The sequence below is a fragment of the Rhinolophus ferrumequinum genome, chromosome 18 (genome assembly GCF_004115265.2).
Source record: "Rhinolophus ferrumequinum isolate MPI-CBG mRhiFer1 chromosome 18, mRhiFer1_v1.p, whole genome shotgun sequence".
Classification (NCBI taxonomy): Eukaryota; Metazoa; Chordata; class Mammalia; order Chiroptera; family Rhinolophidae; genus Rhinolophus; species Rhinolophus ferrumequinum.
In genome coordinates, this window is record NC_046301.1 from 52,948,683 (window position 1) to 52,974,272 (window position 25,590).

General features: G+C 37.2%; 1 protein-coding gene across 2 annotated transcripts in view; it reads left to right on the plus strand.

Moving 5' to 3' along the window:
- MARCHF1 (membrane associated ring-CH-type finger 1) overlaps window positions 1-25,590 on the plus strand; it is a 647,830-nt gene that overhangs the window by 549,780 nt on the left and 72,460 nt on the right. For both annotated transcript variants that reach the window (XM_033135185.1, XM_033135186.1), the window contains exon 6: window positions 14,898-14,977. In XM_033135185.1, coding sequence (XP_032991076.1) covers window positions 14,898-14,977 — 80 coding nt within the window. The remainder of the gene's footprint in view (window positions 1-14,897; window positions 14,978-25,590) is intronic.

Sequence of the window (25,590 nt, forward strand, 5' to 3'; positions counted from 1 at the left end):
CTCAAAGAAAAACTCATTCTCAGGAATGTGCTGAAACAGGTACATAATTTACCAGAAATGAAGTTAAATTCAGCGTACTCTAGAAGAATGAATCACATGAGGCTTGGATCTTATGCTATGCATTCAACTTAAATAGCACTGTTTGCCTTCTACAACCATGATGATTTTAGAAAAGCCAAATATATAGTCACATTGGGAAAAAAGGGTGCAGTGGACTCCCTGTGCTTTTACTTGTTTTGTTTTGTTTTTTCCTTTCCCAAAGATATTATCTGTAACAATACTTCAGAGCATAACAGGGAACGGCAGACTTTTTTTTTATATAATTGTATGTTTGTATGTTTATCTTTACTTTGCCCAAACATCTAAACTCCTATATTCTTTTTAACCCTCACGTCCATTCTTCTTTGAGTTGCTATTTAGTACCAGGGTTGTAATTTTAATATATACTCACTCATTGTTATTTTATGTGTTTCTTCCCTTTTTTCTCCATGATAATTTTCAGCTCCTTCATTATTTTATTTTTTATTTTCCCCTACAATATTACATATTTTATTTTCTCTCAAACTTTTTAAAAAAAAATATTTGTCATTGAAAGTGGCCATTTCAGCTTTTCTCCATGAATTTTTTACCTTTACTATAAACCAGGGTGCAGGAAGCTTTTTCTGTCAAGGACCAGATAGTAAATATTTTCAACTTTGCAGGCCTCGTAATATATCAGAACTACTTACCTCTGCCATTGTAGTATAAATGTAACCATAGACAATATGTATATGAATGAGTTTGGCTGTAGTCCAATAAAACGTTACTTGCAAAAACAGTCAGCAGGTTGGATTTAGTCCATGGGCCATAGTTCGGTGTCCCCTGCTATAGACTATAGAATGACAAAATAAATAAAATCTTCACCATTAATTAGAAGACAAACAAAAATGCCTAACTTGCCTTGTTTTATGCACCAAACATCAAAGTTTGGACAAAGAAGATAAGTCTTAAAACTGACTCACCAAAATTCATAATATAAATAAGCTGAACACTGTACGCCTAATTCTTAGGCAGTAATATGCACAGTGGGTAATACATTGTGTCTGAAATTCATTGCACTAATTGTCTAACAATCAATTGCCTAATATCTGGAAAATAAGATCTATACAAAGCTAAATATTTACTTAGTTTCAATTTCCTATCTTTTGACTCAAAAGAACAACTTTTCTTTAAAGGCACTTTGGAAACTTTTTTATTAATTAAATGATTGATTTAAAAAAAAGAAAAATATTTTAAAGGAAAGAAGTGAGTCCCTAATGTAAAGACGAAAATTCTAAGTTTTATTTCATATTAATATCAAACATTATTACATGATTTAATTTCTTGGAGATCAAAACGTATCAAAGAACCTCCTGAATTTGCTTCAGTTTTTGTGGAGAACATTAAGCTTGAAGGACAGTATTTTACCTAAAACACTATCTGAGAAACCAATATTTTACCGAACATGGTTAAAATGCTTAAGAAAACATGATACAAAAAAAACATATAGAATTATTGGCTTTGCCTACATGTTATAAATTTTGTACTTAGAAAAAAAATTTTTGAAGAAACATGGGTAGTATCACTTACGAAAGGACTAGTGAATATATATTCTAAGAAAAACCCATTTTAACTTTAGAGAGCAGAGGACGAACATTGTGCAATAACATTGTCAATTTTACTCCTGCATTCTTCATTACTCCCATCTCCATCCCACCCTATCTGTTTAAAAAATATGGCACTGATCCTCTACATGTTTCCCCTCTTGGTATTTTCTTGTTTTCATAACAAATAGTTACAAAAAATAAACTGAAAACTAATAATGGAAAACCAGAAAATTGCTTACCCTCCCTCTCACCCCCAAAAGAAACTCTAAAGAAATGTAAATCCTTGAAATCATTGCTAATTATTCAGTATCCACCCTAGTGTTTTAATCATCGTTGTTTTTTTTTCAGAATAAAAGAACTCATAGAAAGGGATGTATTATGAGGAATAGGATCATGAGATTATAGAGGCTGAAAAGTCCCACAATCTGCCATCTGCAAGCTGGAGACTCAGGCAAGCCGAGTGGTGTAATTCCAGCTGGAGTCTGAAGGCCTGACAGCCCCTGGAGCTAATGGTTATAAATCCCACTCAAAGGGCAGGAGAAGAACAATGTCTCAACTCAAGCAGGCAGGCAAAAAGAAGTGAATTCCTCCTTCCTCCACCTTTTTGTTTTATTCAGGTCCTCAAGGAATTAGTTGATGTCCACACACATTAGGGAAAGCAGCCTACTTGACCGAACCCAGGAATTATTCAAATTCTAATCTCCAGGAAATACCCTCACAGACACACCCAGAAATAATGTTTAGTCTGGGCACCCCTTCCCCCAATCAAGTTGACACATAAAATTACCCATCATGCCTAGGGAGTTATAAGAAGAGGAAATGTAGCAGTTTTCCACTTTAATTAATTGTTTCAAAATCGATATTTGGGCATTGTTTATTTATGTAAATATAGTGCTTCTTTCTTGTTCATTATACTCCCATTTTTAGCAATAAATCATCTTTAAAAAAAACCAAAATATAAAAACATGGTATTTTAATTAGTGCTTACTTAGCCCACATTAAAGGGATTTTTTTTTCTTAGTCTTAATCTAAGATCTTCTAGTTTATTGCCTAATAATGATATTAAACAATTCAATTGATTGTAGCCAAATAATTCTTATTGGCTTATCCATTGATAGAAATATTTTTAGGAGGATTATTTTTACAGGCCCACAGATCATAACACCCTAGCTTTCCAAAATATATTTAGTAGATCTGGAGTTCTACAGAAGCAAACCAGAGCTATAACTAGTATACCCCATAAGCTTCCATTAGTCTCCCATCCATTTGCTTTAGAGCATATGAAAAAATTAATTATAACAGTAGCTATGGAAGGAACTCTACAAAGATCTAACAAACTTGTCTCCTTAGTCAAAAGATAAACATGCAGTCAAATCATCCAGAATGCAAGACGATGATTTATAAATCCAATGAGAATGGTTCACTCAGATCTAAAATAACTTTAATGTAATCAGTGACAACTGTATGTGTATTCTTTAGTCAGAAAAGAAATTCAGGTAATCCAGTCCTCTATAGGAAATTTCAACACGACATGGCTATTAAAAGGTGATGGAGACTTCAATCAATTAAATGTTAATAAAAAAAACCTTTTCTTATTATTTTTACTGTAAAACAAAAAGAACAAATGATTTTTTTTCCCCTGGAGGACAACAAAAATCTAGAGCTGCCTCTCAAATTTACCCCCCAGAGAAAGGCAAAAATTAGTACAATCACCCGTGCTGCCACATACTCATTTATGAGGGCCTGTGTACCTCAGCTCAGTTAAATATGTTGAATCACTGATCTGAATATAAAGTCAAATTACTAACTCTCTGTGATCTGATCTAACAGATCAGGAATTTGTCCTGGACATTACAACCAATGGAAAACCAGCCTATGAAGTTGTCTCTGGCATTCTTTGGAGTTCCTAAATATATCCATCAGATTTATGTTTCTCAACAAAAGTTCCACTCCTCTTGGGCCCAAAAAGAAAACACCTTGCTCCTAGTATAGGGCAGATACATTTTCTCTTCTACCCTTTTGGATTTCCAGCCGGGACTGACATCAAGCAGATTAGCAAGAGAAAAGAGTACACATTTTATTGCATAAGACTGTGCATCTATATGAGAGTAGTCACAAGAAAATGAACACCCAAAGCAGTGGTTAGGTCCAAGTGCTTATATACTAAATTGAACAAAGTGCGGCAATTGTGAAAAAGTAAATAAAAAATGTGGGGAGACTAAAGAAACATAAGAATTATTTTAGCAAGCTCTGTTTGTACAGATTTCCTTCTGTCTCAACTCCTCGTCTCTGGTGATGGAGTGTTTGTTTCCTCCTGGTGTATGGAAGGCATCTTCCACATAGGAATTTCAATTTCCTATTTCAGGAAAAAAAGGGAGTTCAGAGTGCCCTTCTGGCACCTGCTGTTTTTCAAATGCCTTTAGATCAAAATAATCAATATGCCAAAGCAGCATACTTGGGGGTGGCATGTCCTCGACTCCTTCACTATCATATAAATATTTTCTTTCCATTGAAGTAAGCTTAAAAATACTTATTAACTCCTGCATCAGTTTAGGGATTAATATTTTACTTGTAGTTTCCTACTCCTGCTCTAATATGTAATAACTACATAAAGTAGGCCCTTAATTTTCAGAAGGAATACATCCCAAGACCTTCAGTAAAGCCCAGATTTATGTATATCATAAGTTCATTTCCTTTAGAAACCTCTTTTTTCCCCCCGCAAACAGCCATCATTGTCTTATACTATCATTAGTCATAATAACAAAATTACAGGAATTGTAATGACTTTAGTTCTTCTCTTTGTTCTCCCAGTCTTATTATTTGATTTCCCTATGTGTTCTCAATCAAACTATCATTTTATTCTTCAAAGTGACAAATTTGATGAAGTAACAACTCAGATGTTAAGAAATATTTTTTTAGATTCTTATAGCAGACACTATTTAGAAATTAACATGTAGAAAATGCAAGAATGATATATTATAACATTAAGCAAATGTATTGTATTTGCCAGATGCTAAAAACGACTTTAGGGACAACTCAGAGACTGCACTTATAGGTTGACACAATAATGAGATTTTGTGTTAAAACCATAAAAACACACATTATAAATGAAGGAGCTATGAAAACTGAGACTAATATTGTAGTCTTTGCACATTCTCTTGTCTGAATTGTCCCATTTGTACCCCTTTGGCGTTTGAAATAGAAAAGGAAACATTCTCTTTGATAAAAAGAATATGATTTTAATGAACAAAGCCTGGCCTGAACAGATAATTAGCTCAATTATCAGATTATTACTCTAAAAATCTACAAATCAACTATTATAAAACTAAATGTGCTTTTCCTCATATAAAATGTTAATAATCCTGTGTAAAAATCCAACTTACTTAGTTACTTACTCGGTTATTTGCATGGAATTGGCAAGCAGTTTAACTTGGTGGGTATAATAGAAGGTGACAGCACAGGCTGTTAAATATATTGTGGGTGGATTGCTGATTTTTCATTTTTGTATAAATATGGTAGAGATATGATTGCACATACTTTAAATTTTTTCCAAGATAAAATTATCTATAGCTATGTCCCATGGTGTTGAAATTTGAGGTCTTAACTGTCCTTTTATGTATATACTTAAGTGTACCTTCTGATAGCTCTTGGCCTTGCCTATGTATCCATCTTTGACTAATTTCCTTGGGATCTTTTACCATATTTTTACTTATGTGGATATTTAGATAGGATTCTCAATATATATAAGAAGACACCTATGATTCCCTGACCTCATCTGACTCCGCATTTAACTAACTACATGGAGTTGCTTCACGGAAGCATATGACTGGGAATACATAAGCCTTAACTCATCTCAACTCTTTATCAACAATCCTGTTGAGAGACATAGTAGTAATAAAGTATTGTCTGATCTCTAGCTTTTCCTCCAGGTACTCTAAAGTTAATTCCTGAATTAAGACAGATAGAAAAAAGTACGTTAGACTTATATTTTGCTCTTCTATAGAGCTGCTTTCCATTGATAGAACCTAGATAAACCCAGGCCTTCTTGCTTTCAGTTTAAGTCCAATGCAAAATGTCATTCTAAAGAAATGCAATTACAATTCCGAAAGCACTGGTGAGCTCTTTCCTAAAGGTTTTCTTGGAGTGGTCTAAGGATTGGAGGCAGAGAGGGAGATGAAGCTGGAACCAGGGCAAAGAACACACGATAAGGATTCCTAAGGATCCTTTCTCTCTATCCCGTCAATCCTTCTCCATTTAAACAGCTGATCATCTTTGTCTCATCCACAAAACTCTTAAAGCTGTTCTCCGATCCCTATTACTCGGTCCTTACTCCATCTCCTTATTAGATCTTATTTATTTCCTTTTCATACTTTTCCTTTGTAGAGAAATCTATCCCACCTCTCTTTCTCCTTTCAGTATCACTCTCTGCCAATCCAAATTGCATGATAAAGACTTGGCAGATAAGCAGTGAAGATTTTAAAAGGGAGGAGGTAAGGGAAGGAGCTAAGAATATTTTATGATGAACAGCACAGCAATGAATTCCAAACACATGTCCATTATTATATTCTGATGGTATACAATCAAGGCAAAAATTTTCCTGTCACACTGAATTTTACTTTGACTTCATGCCATTGGAAAATAATAATGGACATGTGATTGAAACTCATCACTGTATCCATTATAAAAATTGTGTTGAAGACGAATGTTCATCACTATTTCTCTTAAATGACCATCCATAAATGAATGTTCTCTTTGGTCCCAGAACTAACAATTTTGCTTCTTCTAATGGTTCACATTTTATTTGCCTTATGGAAAGTACATATGATTCTTTCTATGAGGGGATAGAAAACTTTGAACCACATTTGCCTTACTGCTCTGGCCGGTGGACCCAAAGGTATGTAGCTCATCTTTCCTGCCCTCATTTACTCTTTGTCCCATTGCCTTCTTAGATGTTTTAATTTTTTAAATTGTAGTTAAGATACCCATAACATAAAATGTACTATCTTAACCCATTTTAAGTGTACAAGTTCAGTAGTGTTAAGTTCATTCTCATTGTTGCACAACCAATCTCCAGAACTCTTTTCATCTTGCAAAGCTGAAACTCTATACCCAGTAAACAACTACTCTCCACTACCTGCCTCCACCAGTCCTGGCAACCACCATTCTAATTTGTCTCTATAAATTTGTCTACTTTAGGTATCTTAAATAAGTGTAATCATATGGTATTTGTCTTCTTGTGTTTGGCTTATTTCAATTAGCATAATGTTCTCAAGGTTCCTTCATGTTGTAGAATGTGTCAGAAGTTCCTTCCTTTTGAAGGCTGCATAATATTCCATTGTATGCATATACCACATTTTGCTTATTCATTGGTCCATCAGTGGACACAATGAATAATGTGGACACAATGGACAATGTGGATTGCTTCCACATTTTGGCTATTGTGAATAATGCTGCTATGAACATTCATATACAAGGTTTGCTGTGGGTGGACATATGCTTTTATATCTCTTGAGTAAATACATTGAAGTGGAATGGCTGGGTTGTATGGTAGGTGCATTGAACTTTATGTGAAACTTCCAAATGATTTCCCTTTTTATACTGTGTTTTCCCGAAAATAAGACCTAACCAGACAATCAGCACTAATGCGTCTTTTGGAGCAAAAAATTAAAATAAGACCTAGTCTTATATTATACCCAGTCTTTTATATTATATTATATTATATTATATTATATTATATTATATTATATTATATTATATTTAAAAAGACCCAGCCTTATATTATAGTAAAATAAGACCAGGTCTTATATTAATTTTTGCTCCAAAAGATGCATTAAAGTTGATTGTCTGGCTAGGTCTTATTTTCGGGGAAACACGGTATTACCTCCGGTAATGTATGAAAGTTCCAGTTGCTTTGCATTCTTGCCAGTACTTGATATTGTTGGTATTTTTTAACTATAGCCATTCTAATAGGTTTGTAGTGCTATATTACTGTGGCTGTAATTTGCATTTCATTGATGATTAATGAATAAGAGAACATCTTTTCAAATGTTTATTTGAAATACATCATTTTTTAAATGGCTGCTCATATCTTTAGCCTATTTTTATTGGGTGTCTTTTTATTACTGAGTTATAAGAATGTAAGAATTCTTTATATACTCTGGGTACAACTTCTTTATTCGATATGCAACTTGCATGTTCTTTCTTTATAATGCCTTTCTCAGAGCAAAAGTATTTAACATATAACATCTAGTTTACCAACAATTTATTTTATGATTTGTGCTTTTTGTATCTCATCTAGAAAATCTTTTCCTACTTTGAAATCACAAAGATTTTCTTACTTTCTTCTCTGAATTGTATAGTTTCAGCTTTTTTGTTTTGAACGAATCATTCTAAGTAATTTTTAATATGTTGTAGGTAAGGATTGAGATTCATTTTCTTTCACGTGGATATCCATTTATTCCAGCACCATTTATTTGAAAGATGTTCTTTTCCTCATTGAATTGCCCTGGCACCTTTGTTGTAAATCAATTGATCATATTTGTGAATCTATTTCTGGACTCTCTATTCTGCCTCATTGGTTAATTTGTATGTATTTTATGGTTTTGATGCTATTATAAATGGAATTTTTTAAACTTAATTTTTCAATAGACAAACCTCTTTTAATGACACTTGTCATCATCCTTATCTCCTAATCAGTGCCTTTACTGAATATATATCAGATAATTTAGAATACTACTTAACCTGACATTGACACCCCATCGTCTAAAATCTTTCTTTAGAGATTTATCGCAGGCATCATATATTTCCAATGAACATAATTATTCTCTGCTCCAAATGTATACTTCAAACTTTCACATAAAATTGTGTATATATATATATATATATATATATATATGTGTGTGTGTGTGTGTGTGTGTGTGTGTGTGTGTGTATATATATATATATATATATATATATATATATTCCAGAATGAAGGATGGGTTGCAAGAATTCAGTATGTGTGAGGATCCATAAGTAGTAAAGGGCCCTAGTATAAAAGAAAGACTCAGAGATTAAGCAAATTCTGTGTTGTTTTGGAGGGCAAAATTAGAATGAGTGCTAAAAACCATAGAGAAACTGACTTCAGTGTGATACTATGACAATACAGTTAGGTAATACAATTAGAGAAATGCAAGGAATTTTCTCAGGAGATGGTGAATTCTGCTACTGACCTAGCAGGGGTGGACTGATTACCTACTGAGAGTGTTATAAATGTAATAATAATATCAGATGGGGTTCAGACCAGATCACATTTATGAAATTCCCCCTAGCCCTGAGATTGCATAAGTATATTCTCTCAGTTGATTTCTTTTAGCCATTAAATATCATTTTCACCACCAAAAAGGGTCTTTTAGAAAGTGTCAGGCCTCTTTCTGTTCCCTAGAGCCAGTTTAATATTTCATCTAATACTTAATTCTTCAACATGTTATTCATGAACTACTGTTGAAATTAATGGAGACTTTAAGAAAGAAGCTTCTGCAACATCATTTCCCATCTGAAGTTCTAGAATCATTCTTCATAGAGTATCATTAATGTATTAGTAAATAAGAGAATCTATTTATAAATGATTATGCATGATTATCCTCTGTCACCTCCATAAATTATATATCAAGCTCTCCTAGTAGAGTGGATCTAAACTGGTTAGGGCAGCAGGAGGCAACAGCTTTAGCATCTTTCGAAAACAATAATTAATTTTCAAAATGCCAAGGCCAATTGGCAATAGGTAACATTGCCCCCAGAGCACAGTCCGTGCCTAGATGCCATAGAGACAAGTTGCCTTGTGTTGCCTATAAATGGATTCTCAGAAAACCTAATTTGAAATTACTGCCTTTAATTATATGGCTGATATAAATAACTTTGATAAAATTAGTGCAGCTGGCCTCCTGTTTGTTTTTCCCATTTGAATGCACTGTACAATGTAATCATCTGAAGTAAACATCCATTACAAAGAATGCTTCATTTCAAAGAACATATTATTCTGCTCATCCAGTCAATTGTTATTTTCCCCATTCCAACTGCATTTCAATCGTACACCTATTAAAGGGATGAACAAATTACCAAGCTCTCAGAATGTCCCAACTAGCAAATTAAAACAATTCATTGCTGCTGAATAGGGCCATGCATTTAGAAGATTTTAATTTGCTTTTATTCTCGATTACTATGTTTTCTTTTGAAAAAGACCCTGACAGCTTAAATATTGTTGAAAGATACACTCTTCTCTACACAATACAGTTGTCACTTGCTAAATAGGAATCCCTATCTTTAAAAGAAAATAGAAGATGCATCTTTAATTTGATGGACTTTTAAACCCCAAAGTCCAAGGATAGGGTCTCAAGAATGATATAAAGTTTAGCCTCATTTCATTTCTTTTGGAACAGAGCAGAAGTGCCTCTTTTACAGAGGACAGTGTTCTTTCATCTTGCTTCACTGGATATGATTGTCATCTTTATCTCTATTGCAATCAGGACAGGATTTACCAAGATCAATTCAACTCAGTCTAAATATTACCAAGTTCAGTTCAACTCAATTCAACTGTTATCAAGCTCAATTCAACCCCACAACCCTTTATTAGCTACCTGCTACATAGAAGGCACTATAAAGGTTTCCGAAATTAGTATGGCACGGCCAGTCTCTCAATCTGGTAGGGAAGCAAAAAAGAAGATTAGCTGTAGGATATTGTGGCAGTTAGGAAATGGTTAGACAAGAATATGGATGATAAAATAAATGCTAGAGCAAGAGTAATTGATTCCATAAGAGAAGTCAAAAAGGGATCCTGAAGTTCAAAGGAAAATGGCTGTGCATAAAATTGGAGAAATTAACCGGGTCTTGAGGAAAATTTCAAACCTTTTCTCTTGTTGTTTTCTTTATAGACAAGGGCATAGAAATGAAGTATGGGATGTATTTGATAATAACAAATAAGCTAGGTTTTGGTGGAACCCATGAATTAGAAGTGACTAAAGTTAATACCAGAAAAGTAGATGGATTACTTAACTTATTAGGTAGTCAGGGACCATTGAAGCCTTTTGATAAGGCAAATGAAACGACTAGAGCTATACCTTAGGAAGATAAATGTCTGTAGAACACAGATCAAAATGGAGGGGGAAAAAAGGGTGACAGTGAGAACTGTAAGAAGACTTTCTTCTCTCTGGACAGTTAACTGCCTCAGGTTGAGGGAAGGCCAAGATCTGGAACTTGATGTTCTGGCAGTGGAATTTAGATTAGAATCAGACCTGCAACTAGAGGACTCAGGTCAAGGGAATCCATACAACTACAGGAGCGTGGGAGACAGTCCAGGCCAGCATGACCACCGGATGGCAATAGGCAACGAATTTATGTGAGATGAATTAGCCCACTGTACACTTCCAGTGACTGCGTTTATGTTCTTACAAACGCATAACCTGGGACAAGGACTTGTATGGGTAGTTTATTTGGAAATTGTTCCCTAGGCAGCAGGAGTGAGGGAGAAGGGGAGTGAGAGAGGAAAAACAGGAGAAGCCAATAGAAGGGTGTAGTGGAGGTCACTGATGCGTCAAATGGGGCTGATTCCACCAAGATCACCTATGAAATGCAAAAAATGTCTCCAAGAATTGACTACGTGAAAGACTAGGGGCTAGTGCATTTATCCTCTGGCTTTTGTCTCTTTTTGGTTGAGGGCTGCCTAGGGGTAACAGCTCTATGCTTTGGGGTATACTTGTATACAGGCGTTCACAGAGTGCCCTTGATTGATATTTGGCCAAGCTGAACTTGCCATTCTCTTTCATAGAAGCTTCCAAGACAGTTAACCAAGCCAGGCAAGTACATATCTTTATCATTATCGTTGGCCCTTACTGTACAAACGCTAGAGCTACTGCATGCCTCCCTGTCGACCTCAGCTGCCCAGTAATTGTGATGCTGCTGCTCTCTAGGCATTATCACCACGCCACTTACTCCCAGCAAAGGGCTCCCTATTATGTCAGACCATGAGTGTGTCTGCTTTCTAGAACTATCTCATGTACCAGCTTTCCCTCAGTTTGAATTCCCCTCAAAAAACTACTGGTGACAAGACTTTCGATGCAGGTGGTGTATTTCAAAAGTCATCCCAGAAATCATAAAGGAGGGATTTAGGGAACATGAAACAAAGATGGAAGGAAAGTCAACTTAAGGGTGCAATTTGAATTCACTTATAGGGGCTTGGTTCTAATGGGACTCCTGAGAAATGCCCAAAACGTCTGTCAGAATTTTCTACCTGAGGGACAGGAAATGGATCGTTTATCCACAAGCTCCTGCCCCCCCCACACTTTTTTTTTTTTTTGAGAGTTGCCCCTAGAGGTATTGACCCCCTTATATTCAGGCTTGTGCAAGGCCACTGGCTTCCGATGGAATTAGGACTAGAAAGTAGAAACTAAGTGGTATTCACTTGAGGTGGGACATTGTCACCATGAGGTCAGTTGGCACTCACAAGGAATTGTTCAATTCTGATAGCTGCAGCTATCAGAAGTGGACTGAAAGGATGTGATGCAGGGTACCAGAGACAACTGCCTACATCTGTTTGTTTATCCAGCTCCCAGAATGCCTCCATTTTACTATGGAGCCTAGGCACTATGATGGGACCTCAATGCCTTCACAGAATGGTTCCTATTCATTCCCTTAAGAGTATTCCTTGCTCTCAGAACTAGCCTTACAATCTCGTAGTCCCAGTGGTTCTATCTAGACAGCTGCCAAAGCTTATCTTGGATTTGGTCTATATCAATAGGAGTGAATGGCTTTTGAGAAGTAGGAGAGGACATGAGTTGCTAATACAAACCAAGTTTTCTGCCATGCCCTCCCTCCTGACAATCACTGTCCCATCTGTGTTTCCAACTGTCCATTCCAATAGGACATGTAGGCGGGCTCTGCTTGGCTTCTGCAGATGAGTGCAGCTCCATTTGCTGGTTGTATTTTACTACAGTGAGGTCTTTCATACACCTAAACTTTAGTGTAGATAGTGAAGAAGGAATCTAGCTTTACATTTTTCCAAATGACTGGTCATTTTCCCCCGTGCTATTTATGTAATAACCTATTCTTTTCCCACTGTTTTGAAATGCAACTGTAGATAGATTAGATAGATACACGTAAGATAGATAGATGATAGATTTCGATTCTAATGATGTGTCTTTTTTCTTTGCCACCCACATATTATTCTGTCTTGCTGTCTGGTAAAAGTACTTTCATCTATGATTCCACTTAGCTTTTATTAAAGAATTTCCTTAGTTCTTTCCCTGTGTTACGTTTTTCAGCTGATCTTTCAAGAATATGCATCATATTTGAACATAAAACAGCCAGTTGGGATTGTATTTCTTAAATTATGCCACCTCTCAATCACCACTGTATCCTGGATATATTGAATCCTAATTCTTCTTCCTGCTTACTGTGAGCCTGGCCCTTCCAATTCTCAGCTGTCAAAGTGAGCTTTCTAGTGCCCAAATTTAATCATTTCCGTTTGCTGCTGAATATCTGTCAATGACTTTCCATTTATCTGAGGATACAACCCACACATTCCAGTGTGGCATACAGGACCTCTGTCTCCTCCTTTATCCTGTCTTTGTATTACCTCTTATTTCATTCAACACCTTCCCTATAGTTCTTACAAAACTTTCTGTGGTTCCCGAACAAGCCACGTTCACTCTAGTCTGTGCTCTTGCACGTCCTTCTCCCTGTCTGGACTGCCCTCCCCCACTTTACTCGCACTCAGTCTTTTGAAGTCAGGTGTCATTTCCTCTGGGACACTTACTTTAAATCTGTGCTCCATTCTACGTTAGGTGCCGTCCTTTCACCAGAACTCCTATTACTAGAATCTACCAGGATATACTAGACTATTACCATTGCCTGTTCATTTCCATCTCTTCTCCACTAAACAGGAAGCCCCTTTGGGATGCCATCTCTTTCTTTATTCTCAGAGCTCCTCATTGTATCTATTACATAATAGTTAGCATTAGGTTCTCTTTCTCTGGATCCCAAAAGGTGTGTTTATCTCAAATATGGGAATGTTTAGAACTACTTTGGGATTAATTTTTCTAACTTTACTGTTATTTTTCTTGATGGCAAAATTGTGCGTTTCATCTGTGCAGTCAGACGGGCCTGAGTCTTGACCTAGGACTTCCTTGGTTTCCTCCTGTGTAAAGGTGGAGAAAGAAGTGTAGCGCTAAGGGGTTAGAGACCAGATGAAGGACCAAGACTCCTCATCCAAACCTCTGCTCTAACATCTACTAGCAAGAAATGGCACCACATTCTCAGTTTCTCCATCTGTAATGTGAAATAATTACAGTATTTCCCACATGCATTTCTTGTGAGTATTAATGACTGAACAGATGAAAATCACTTAGAACGGTGATTGGCACATAAAGTCACTCAAAACTGTTATTATTATTTCCCTCTCATGAGGTTATCATAAGGATTAAAGAGACAGTAGCTAATGTCATAGTACAGTGCCCTGGTACACAGTAAATTCTCAATGCATTCTGGCTTTTGATTTACCATCACCTGTATCAAGTACAATGGGTTAAAGAAGTCAAATAGAGTAAAGAAAATGCTGTGTTTCACAGGTAGGAGCTTAGTGAAATATACTCAGTTTTGTGCCACCAATCTGAATTATTCCGTGCTCTCTTATTCTTAGGCTCAGTATAGTCACAGGGTTAAAAGACGTGAAAGGTCAATAACATTACAATGGATAGGTTTTATTAGTTTCAATGATGAAATAGTACTAACTGTAGGCTTTTACATATTACAAACTATTTTCAAATATATTATATCATGGGGCCTTGATGTGAGACAATGGGAACTCCAGGTACCATCTAGCAATCTAATGGCTATGTGATTATTTTGGCTTTCCAGATTATTATCATCCTTGTCACATAATAGCCTTTATGTCCTTTATATCATAAAATAGTCAACTGTTTCCCATTTGTTTCCAATGCAAATTGAGCCATTCCACTCAAATGTTTACAGTAAGTAGAATAGAAACTGTAGATTCATCTTCCTCTCTCATAAATGAAGCAACAGCAGAGTGGTGCAGCATCTCAGCTGTTTCAAGTTCCTCAAAAAAGTTTTACTTTTGCAAAACGAACGTCTGACTTCCTACATTCTGTGAGCTGTGTTATAAGCAACATGACCGGCAGCCACATTTGTTGTAATTTTTTCAATATGTGGAAAAAAAGCAAAATATCGACCATGTATTACCTTAACCAAGATGCCAAATTATCTAACTTGTTTCTCCAGGCAAGCAGCCCAACAACAGGGACAGCTCCCAGGAGCCAGTCAAGGTTGTCTGTCTGTCCGTCCACTCAGGACATCTGCAGGTAAGTGCTCAGCAAACGATCCCCCTTAATATTTTTTTGAGTAGTGTTTTGTATTCTTGTTTTATATTTGGAGACTATGTGGCTCTTGCTTCTGCCTTACATCGTCCATGGGTGATTTATACTGGCTTAATCTTTTTTTTTTTCCTTTAGTACATTTTCTTCATTTGATCTTTATTTACCAACTTCTGGTCCATGCTATCATTTTCATCATTTTCTCTCTCTGTTTCCCCGTGGCTTTCCTCTCCATTCCCATTTCCCATCCTTTGCCTGCTGCTTTGTCTAGATCTGTCATCTTGCATGATATGTCAGAAGATGCATTTGAGCAGTGCACCCCTCTCATGGTGCTGAGCCCTGCTAGGAAGGACTTTGGTAAGAAATCAGTAAAACAAAGGCCTACGAGGAGGAGAAGGTCCTCTGAGAGATATGAGCATACAGGAGAGCCAATAAAAGGAAGACGAAATGATTTCAACCTCCAAATCTCAAGCTCCAGATGGAGTGAGCTTCACACAGATTCTTCAGATTCATCTTCCATAGATGAGCATCATTGGATTCAGGCAAAAAGAAGAGCCCAAGTTAAATTCCGACTGTCACGATGAAGAAGAAATAATAATAAATCATGTGGAAACTTGGATGGGTCTTCTTCTCCTAATAGAATTGATCTGGTAGATTTGGGATCCAAAAATGAAAAGCAACAAGAGCTGATCAAATGTGAGAGTTGCTTCTTCAGTCTCTGCAGAGGAAAAGGCACATGGCACCAAGTGTACAGTCTTTCCCTGCCTAGAGGATCCTTTGAGATTAAGAGGTTCTCAAGGAACCATGAAGAAAGCAAAGGCAGATACCAACACAGGGACCCACAGCTCTTGCGTAGTTTTAGGCAAAATGAATCAATCAAGAGAAGATTTTCAGAGACAGATTCCAGCACTGAAATATTGGCAGTTACAGAAGGCAGCAAGTACGTGGATGGTATAAGGTTCCAGGTGAATAACTCTGTTCAGAAGCCTCCTGCCTCCTACGATGCTTCTGATAATGTAAAAATATGCAGGTCAGTCACTATAGAGAAAGACTTGATGCCATCCAAATGTATTTCTTTTTGCTGTGAGTTAGGAGTGAGTTAAAACATGACATTTATTCATACTGTTATTTGTCTGGTTGGATATAAGGTGATAAAATGAGAAGGGGTGGGTCTGAGTAAAACAATGTGGAAGTATCCATGGATTTGAAAACTGTTGCAGAACAGAATTAAATTTCTCCTTTCCCCTTCTTTTAATTCAATAATAATTTACTCTGGTAAAGGGAATGACAAACCAATTGAGTCTTATACCCATTCTAGTTAAGACAGCCCTAGTGGAGGAAAGATGAGTGAGAGTGTATGAAATCTTGGACCCTTCAATGTAAATTTTGTGAACTGTTAGCACCCTGACACAAAGATATTCAAGGCTTGGGGGTTTTAAGGTCAGATTTTTGTACCAGAAAAATCTCTTCTGCAGTTGGTGCTAATTTGTTCTCCAGTTGTCTTACTCAGCAGGGTTATTCAAGTCTGAAAGAACACAGACAAGTCCTGGACTTATCAGTGGGGTTGCAGGAGCCTTCAGGGAAGGGGATGACATTTACTTTGTGGTCATCACATACTAAAAGGTTTCCACATGTAGACAGTTCAGAGCTATAACACTACTGTCTTGCACTTTTTACCCATCTGCACACATTTTCAAAATAACTTAATGTTAAAAAAATTATAGGACTACCCATGCTGTTTTTCACACGAGACCATTTAAACACAACACGTATTTTTACATTTTCATATTATACCCAATCATTAAAGTTGGTTGAATTTTGTTAGGGAGCAAGTGAAATTTTTGTTGCATAATGCTTGATTGTTTGGGCTTGTTTTTAGGAAAATTAAAATTACTGTATAAAACGTATGTGTGTTTTATGTGAATCAGGTGACTCAGAATGCTGTCTATGTCCATTCAGGGTGGAACAAGAGAACAATTGAACACTGGATGTAAATAATATGAGATGGTTTGCTTCTCTGCGAGTTTTGGAAGGTAGTCATTCATAAAATGCTCATTCATTTATTTAAGCATCTGGTGTGCCTCAAATTTTATTCTAAGCATTGAAAATATTATAATGCATACCATTTGTATACTCTCTGACTTTTTAGACCTTGCAGTCTGATTAGATTAAGAGACACAAAACTATTGTATAGTTAATGTGTAATTACAAATATGAAAGGAATATAAAAACACATAACCAGGAAGCTTTCCTTATTCTGGGAGATGGGAGAACTTTCTTAAGGGAGTAACAAGCTGACAGAGGCTCAAAGGATGACAGGAATTGATAAAGGAAAGAAACAGGGAGAGCCAGCCAGGCAGAGTGCCACTACATGAAGCCAGGAGGAGAGAACAAGTTTAGCAATTCAGGGAACTGAAAGCTGGCTGTTGTGGCCAGGGTGTGGTGAGTGAGGGGGATGGGTGGCGGACACAAGGAAGCAGAGGTGGAGAGGGCCGCGGAAGACGTGCTAAGGGATTTAAAAGAGAGGTGACACCATTTGATTTACATATTAATGTAAGTTTCCTGTAATCTTCTGAATATAATTTAAGGGTGGCTTAGCTAAAATGTTGGGGGATGGAATAAAATACTGTTTCTAGTCTCGACCAGCTGTTGTCATTCCCCAAATCTACTCCCAACATAATTTAATGAAAAACAGTCCAAGAAGCTAGTTGTGGGATTAATGGTAATTGGAGAAAAACGTAATGCTTGCAATTAAAGTCAGAATGGCTGTTTTTCCCAACTGAACAGCACTGCTCTGGGGGAACATTTTCAAAAGACAGGACGTTTAACTTAGACTTCTATTAATGAAAGAGAGATTGATGGGCCTATTGCTAGTATTTCTTGCTGTGAGTTACCATCAAAATATGCCCACTAAGCAAATACTAAGGGCAGCATATTGTACCCAATACCCAGGATAAATAGTGACAAGACTTGATTCTTGCCTTAAGTGGCCAGTTAACCTAGTGGGAGAAATTGAATGCACACCCGAAAATATGAAAGTTCAAGATACAGAACAGGGTGAATGTAAAAAGAGGAATACGGTAGGATTTTGAATAAAGAAAAATTGCTGAGAGCTGGAACAATCTGGGAACCTTAAAGAGTAGGATTGGGACTGAGGAGAGTAGAATTTAGATTGGCAAACATGGCAATGCAGGCTCTCGGGCAGGGAAAATGCCATGAGCCCAGACAGGAATGTGGGCATGGCACAGTGCACTTAAGGATTTTGTGTGAATGTGTGTGATTAGGTTGAAAGGTGTGCATAGATTGATAACAACTAATTTTTTTTAAAAGACATTGTAAACAAAACATGCATATCCTTCCAAGGAGTTTATTCTGTACATCCTTGTTTTCAAATTGCCTCAATGAGCTTCTTGGTACCAAAAGGCTGCCTCAAAAGTTGAGGACAGATCAAGGGGATTGTATTCCCTTTAGCGCATCTTCAACCAAAGAAGTTTCATGAATCTGTCTTAAATAATAATAATCCTTTAAAAGACTGTTCCACTGAAAAAAATAATAATAATACAAAGAGTATTTGCTATTAATAAATAAAATAAGGTTGATGAAGCATAGTCCCAGTGTTCTTCTGAGCATGTCCTGGGAAAGGAACCTAGATTTAGGAGAACGAGTTGTGATATGGTGGAAGCATCCTGCTTTGAGAAAAGTAGGACTAGGATGATAAAGGGTAATGAAAGCGGGGGACACTTGCATACCGGCATTCCGCCAGGTGAATAGGAACAATCTTAATGTTTGGAATTGGGGAGAGCATAAGGCAAAAGAGTCAAGGATGACTCCAAACCTTGGAACTTGGGAGAGAGTAAATGCGGATGTTGCTGACAAAGGCAGAAGAGGGCAGAAGCAAGTTGGTTTGGGAAAGACAAGGTGAGTTCAATTACAAGACAGGCTATTTGTGATTGCAATGACATTCAAGGGTCAGCTGTCCAGCCAACAATATGAGACTTGTCACTGAAACACTGGACAGCAGTCAGGGCTGGGTCTGTGTGATTTTTCAAGCATTAGTGAGCTATACACAGAGCAACATGAAGCAATTGCATATTTGCAATTGTCGTTAACATGATGTATTAGCACAAGGCAATAGCACAAAGATATTAAAAATGAAAATCTTCTCAAGGCCAGGGAGGACACACAGATTTGTGTGTCATTCTCAGAGAGGTGACTGCAATGTCTGGAAAGTGAATGAAATTTTTAAATGTAAGGAGAAAAACCTCCAGATGGACATGACCTGAGCACCAGAGTCTCCTGTGTAAAGGGGAGGAAGCTGACCCGTGCGAGAAGCAGTAATTGCCGGTGAACTCACACTCCTGCTGCTTCAGACGTGAACAGGCAGGACCCGTCTCAGCCACACCACAAAGCAGAAGAGGCTCCTGAGCCCTTCCTCCTTCTCTGTTCCTGGCATGTAGTCCCCCCACAGACACTCTGTGTTCTTTCCCACCCTCATCAAAGCTTTATTCAGAGAAAGTTTCTCTATTAGCCAATCACTTACAGGAAATTTAAATCATCGTGCTACTACACCCATAGGTGTGTAGTGGGAAAAGCTTTGCCTTTTTGTAGGAAAAAAAAAAAGTTACGTTTAGAAAAAGTGTGAATTAGATCAGGTCAGCCCCGGCTTGAGATTTTTCAATGGCCTTTTAATTGCCTTCAGTGACAAATTCAAAATCTTTACGATGATTTGCAAGTCCCTGCATGATCTATCTGTCAGCTCTGCCTCTCCAGCTTCAATATTCATCATTAACGATGACCTATTCATGCTGGCCTGTCTTTAATTCCCTGAAAGTGCCCAGGCCTGTCCCGTGTAGGGCTTAGAATGTCTTCACATTATGCCCTGTGCCCGTCGCCAGATTAACTCCTGGTCACTCTTTCTTGGTTTAAGTGTCATTTCTTCAGGCACACCTTCGTGATTCTCTAACCAACACTCAGGTCCCCTGGGAGTCACTTCCAGAGCATAATTTTAAATAGCGAACATGTAGGTATTTTGGGGATCGACGGTGTCAGTTTTGTTCACGGCACTGTCCACAGTACCTGGCAGATCGCACATATTCAACACAGGTTTTGAGTGAATAGATGTAGGAAAATGAATTTTTCTAAGGGAGTCATTCTTCCTGTGTGAAATCACAGTACTAAGCGGTGGATTACCTCACCTGCTATGGAGCCAACATGAAAAAAAAAAAAACTCTACACCAGCAGTTCTCAAACCTGAGTGGACATCAGTCCCAACTACAAGGCTTATTAAAATACAGATCATTGGACCTCCTCCCAGAGTTCCTGATTCCCTTACTTTGGGATTGGACCCATGAATTAGCATTTCTAAAATGTTCCCAGGTGATACAGATGTTGCTGACCCAGGGACCACATTTTGAGAACCACTGTTCTATGCTACACAATCTCCACTAGCTTTAACTGGGAAGAGAAAAAAGCAAAAGTAATTGAAAGGATGAGTTTGGGAAGCATAGCTATAGTTTTCTATCGTTCTGCTGAATGCAGACACACAGCATGATTAGGTTATGTTTCTGTATTTTACACTGTCATACCAGTACAGTGTGGGTCATCTTAATAAAACCAGAGACTGACAATGTCCCAACTTTACCAGGAACTCAGATGTCATGGTTTGGATATCATTTCCCTGCAAACCCACTTCCTCATCCCAACTACCCCCATTTCTTTCAGTGAGACCACAAATCCCCTGAATTTTCAGTTTTGACTCTTTTCTTCTGCATTGAATATATGCAGTCTCTAACCAAGACCTGCTGTTTCTTCCTCCAGATACTGCTTTTGATGTGTGCCTTCTTTCTCATTACCAATGTCCTGTTGTGGTCCTTCTCTCTACATCTGCCTGTTTTGGTCAGGACTCTTCCACCAGATTAAAATTTTCTGAAACCAATTCAAATGCACTTAAGTAAGAATTGGATATATTAGCCACAGAAATAGAAAGTCCAGGTATACTGATGGCTTCAGGGACTCCAGAGTCGCCAACAATGTGGTTTCTCTCTCTCTCTCTCTCTCTCTCTCTCTCTCTCTCTCTCTCTCTCTCTCTCTCTCTGTCTCTCCCCTTTTCTGAGTGTTGCTCTCATTTTTTCCAACTGCAGACAAACTTCCTCTATACAGCATAGGGAAGAGGCACTGTGGACAGACATAGCTTCAGGCTTACATTTTACCAGCAGTGACATAACAGAAAAGAGAAACACCCTCTAGTAGCAGTTACACATGAAATCCGGAGATGAAAGATAATGAACCTGCCCTTAGGTCACAGCCTTGGGGTCATGACAGTCACCAGCAGCGTGAGGCATTATGCTGAGAGAAAATCCCTGGGTGGGCAGGCAGGATTTAAAATGTGGCTATTGGAAAGCCCTCCAGAACCTTATGAAGAGTGGAAAAGACATTTCAACAACAAAAAGAGCAGCACCAGTACCAGAAGAAGTGGGAAAAGAATTCTGAGCAAAAATAAATAAATAAATAGTGCTCAACTACCATCAAATACAGTTCTTACCCTCCGAAATGTCTTTATCTTTCTCTCCAAATGCCCATTTGTTAGGTGTACTTCAATATTAAGCTCATTTTAAAAAAAAAAAAAAAAAAAAAAAAAAAAAAACCAGAACTTTATTGTTTTATTTGTTTGTTTGTTTTTGTTTTTTTAAGGAGGGTGCAGTTCACACTCCATGCAGGGATCGACCTGTCAATCTTGGTGTTATTAGCCCCACTCTGTAACCAACTAAGCTAACCGGCCACCCCCAATATGCACCTCATTTTTATTCTCTTTCAAGAAGCTTTTCCAAACTGTTCTGGTCTACAGTGATCTTTTTTTTTTTTTCTTTTTTTTCTTGGAATTCCCATAACCTTTAGAGTCACATATTTAGTATGCAGTTGTTCTCTAACAGTTTCATCTACATTCGTTCTCTCTTTCCTGTGGAATCAGCTCCTTGAAGATAGCAATCATGTCTTACACCTATTTTGTGCCTTCCACAGTCCTCAGAATAATTCTGGCCTTTAGCATGGTTCAAACAGAACTCTTGTAATGGCTTCGCAAAAACCGTGGGCACGATCATGGGAGCTGGGTGGTTCAGGGTAGAACAAATAAAGAATATTGAATTTCATGAATGGCCTCTTTAAAAGAAGAAGAGCACAAAAGTAAATAACAACTCCTGGTAATGTTCTAGTTCAAGCTTGGTTGGATGGTGAGTTTGAAGGGATACTTTATATTGTCTCGGTATACCCTTCAATAGGTATGTTCTCATTTCTTCATTAAGAAAAAAATTTGAGGAAAAATTGGATGAAAAAAATGGTAAAATTGGTCTCCGTTGACTTAATTCTTGCAAGTTGCAGGAACTTTTAAAGTAGGTGAAGTAAAATGGTCAGAGAAAATTTCTAAAACTCCAAATGTCCATAACAGAAGACTACTTTTCAAGAGCAACAAGCTCATACTTTGTGACAAAGCACTAGCATTTATAAGATTAATTTAGATAGTTGTTTGTTTTTAATTTATTGGGGTGTCAATTGTTAGTAAAATTACATAGATTTCAGGTGTACAATTCTGTATTACGTCATCTATAAATCCCATTGTGTGTTCACCACCCAGAGTCAGTTCTCCTTCCATCACCATACATTTGATCCCCCTTACCCTCATCTCCCACCCCCCTCTTTACCCTCTGGTAACCACTAAACTCTTGTCTGTGTCTATGAGTTTTTCTTTCTCATTTGTTTGTCTTGTTCTTTTGTTGTTTTTGGTTTATATACCACCTATCAGTGAAATCTTATGGTTCTCTGCTTTTTCTGTCTGACTTATTTCGCTTAGTATTATATTCTCAAGATCTATCGTGTTGTCACAAATGGTCCTATTTCATGTTTTCTTACCGCCGAATAGTATTCCATTGTGTATATATACCACAACTTCTTTATCCATTCATCCATTCATCCAAGGACATTTTGGTTGCCTTGGCCACCGTAAAAAAGCTTCAATGAACATTGGAGCACACGTGTCTTTATGGATAAATGTTTCCAGATTTCTTGGGTAGCTACCCAGGAGAGGGATTTCTGGGTCATATGGTAATTTTATTTGTAATTTTTTGAGGAACCTCCACACTGCCTTCCATAACGGCTGCACCAGTCTGCATTCCCACCAACAGTGTATGAGTGTTCCTTTTTCTCTACAGCCTCTCCGACACTTGTTACTATTTGTCTTGTTGATGATAGCCATTCTGAGTGGGGTGAGGTGATATCTCATCGTGGTTTTTATTTGCATTTCTCTGATGATTAGTGATGTGGAGCATTTTTTCATATGTTTATTTGGCATTTGTATGTCCTCTTTGGAGAAATGTCTCTTCAGGTCGTCTGCCCATTTTTCAATTGGGTTGTTTGTTTTTTTGTTGTTGAGTTGCATGAGTTCCTTGTATATTTTGGATATTAGCCCCTTATCGGAGGCACTGTTTGCAAAAATCTTCTCCCATTCAGTTGGTTGCCTCTTTATTTTGTCGATGGTTTCTTTTGCTGTGCAGAAGCTTTTAAGTTTCATATAGTCCCATTCATTTATTTTAGCTTTTACTTCCATTGCCTTTGGAGTCAAATTCATAAAATGCTCTTTGAACCCAAGGTCCATAAGTTTAGTATCTATGTTTTCTTCTATGCAGTTTATTGTGTCAGGTCTTATGCTTAAGTCTTTGATCCATTTTGAATTAATTTTGCTACATGGTGACAGATAGCAGTCCAGTTTCATTCTTTTGCATGTGGCTATCCAATTCTCCCAGCACCATTTATTGAAGAGGCTGTCTTTCCTCCATTGTATGTTTTTAGCTTCTTTGTCAAAAATTGTCTGTCCATATTTATGTGGTTTTATTTCTGGGTTCTCAATTCTATTCCATTGGTCTATGTGTCTGTTTTTCTGCCAATACCATGCTGTTTTGATTATTGTCGCCCTATAGTACAAGCTAAAGTCAGAGAGTGTGATACCTCCAGTATTGTTCTTTTTTCTTAAGATTGCTTTGGCTATTCGGGGTCTTTTGTGGTTCCAAACAAATCTGATGATTTTTTGTTCTATTTCTTTAAAAAATGCCATTGGGATTTTGATGGGGATTGCATTAAATCTGTATATTGCTTTGGGTAATATGGCCATTTTAACTATGTTGACTCTTCCAATCCATGGGCACGGAATGTCTTTCCATTTCTTTGTGTCTTCTTCAATTTCTTTCAAAAATGTCTGATAGTTTTCAGCATATAGGTCCTTCACACCCTTGGTTAAGTTTATTCCTAGGTATTTTATTCTTTTTGCTGCAATTGCAAAAGGAATTGTTTTTCATATTTCTTTTTCTGAGATTTCATTGTTAGTATATAGGAACTCAATGGACTTTTGTATGTTGATTTTGTAGCCAGCAACTTGACTGTATTCGTTGATTGTTTCTAATAGCTTTTTGGTGAAGTCTTTAGGGTTTTCTATACATAGCATCATGTCATCTGCAAAGAGTGATAATTTAACTTCTTCATTCCCAATTTGGATGCCTTTTATTTCTTTCTCTTGCCTGATTGCTCTGGCGAGGACTTCCAACACTATGTTGAAAAGCAGAGGTGATAGGGGACAGCCCTGTGGTGTTCCTGAACGTAGAGCAAAGGGTTTCAGTTTTTCACCATTAATTATGAGATTAGCTGAGGGCTTGTCACATATGGCCTTTATTATGTTAAGGTATTTTCCTTCTATACCTATTTTATTAAGTGTTTTAATCATAAATGGATGTTGTATGTTGTCAAATGCTTTTTCTTCATCAATTGATATAATATGATTTTTGTCCTTTATTTTGTTTATGTGATGTATCACATTGATGGATTTGCGGATGTTGAACCATCCTTGTGCCCCGGGGATGAACCCCACTTGGTCGTGACGAATGATCTTTTTAATGCATAGTTGTATTCAATTTGCTAGAATTTTGTTTAGGATTTTTGCATCTGTATTCATCAGAGATATTGGTCTGTAGTTTTCTTTTTTTGTGTTGTCCTTACCAGGTTTTGGTATCAGGGTAATGGTGGCCTCATAAAATCAGTTAGGGAGTACTGTCTCTTCTTCAATTTTTTGGAAGAGTTTGAGCAGGATTGGTATTAGATCCTCTTTGAAGGATTGGTAGAATTCACTAGTGAAGCCATCTGGTCACGGACTTTTGCTTTTGGGAAGGTTTTGGCTGACTGATTCAATTTCGTTACTGGTGATTGGTCTGTTTAGATTTTCCAGTTCTTCATGATTCAGCCTAGGAAGGCTATATGCTTCGAAAAACTTGTCCATATCTGCTAGGTTATTGAATTTGGTGGCATATAGTCCTTCATAGTATTCTTGGATGATCCTCTGTATTTCTGTGGCATCCGTGATTACTTCCCCTTTTGCATTTCGGATTTTGTTTATTAGTGTCTTCTCTCTTTTTATCTTAGTGAGTCTAGCCAAGGGTTTGTCAATTTTGTTGATCTTTTCAAAGAACCAGCTCTTTGTCACATTAGTTTTTTTCTATTGTCTTTTTGTTCTCTATTTCATTTAGTTTTGCTCTGATTTTTGTTATTTCCTTTCTTCTGCTGACCTT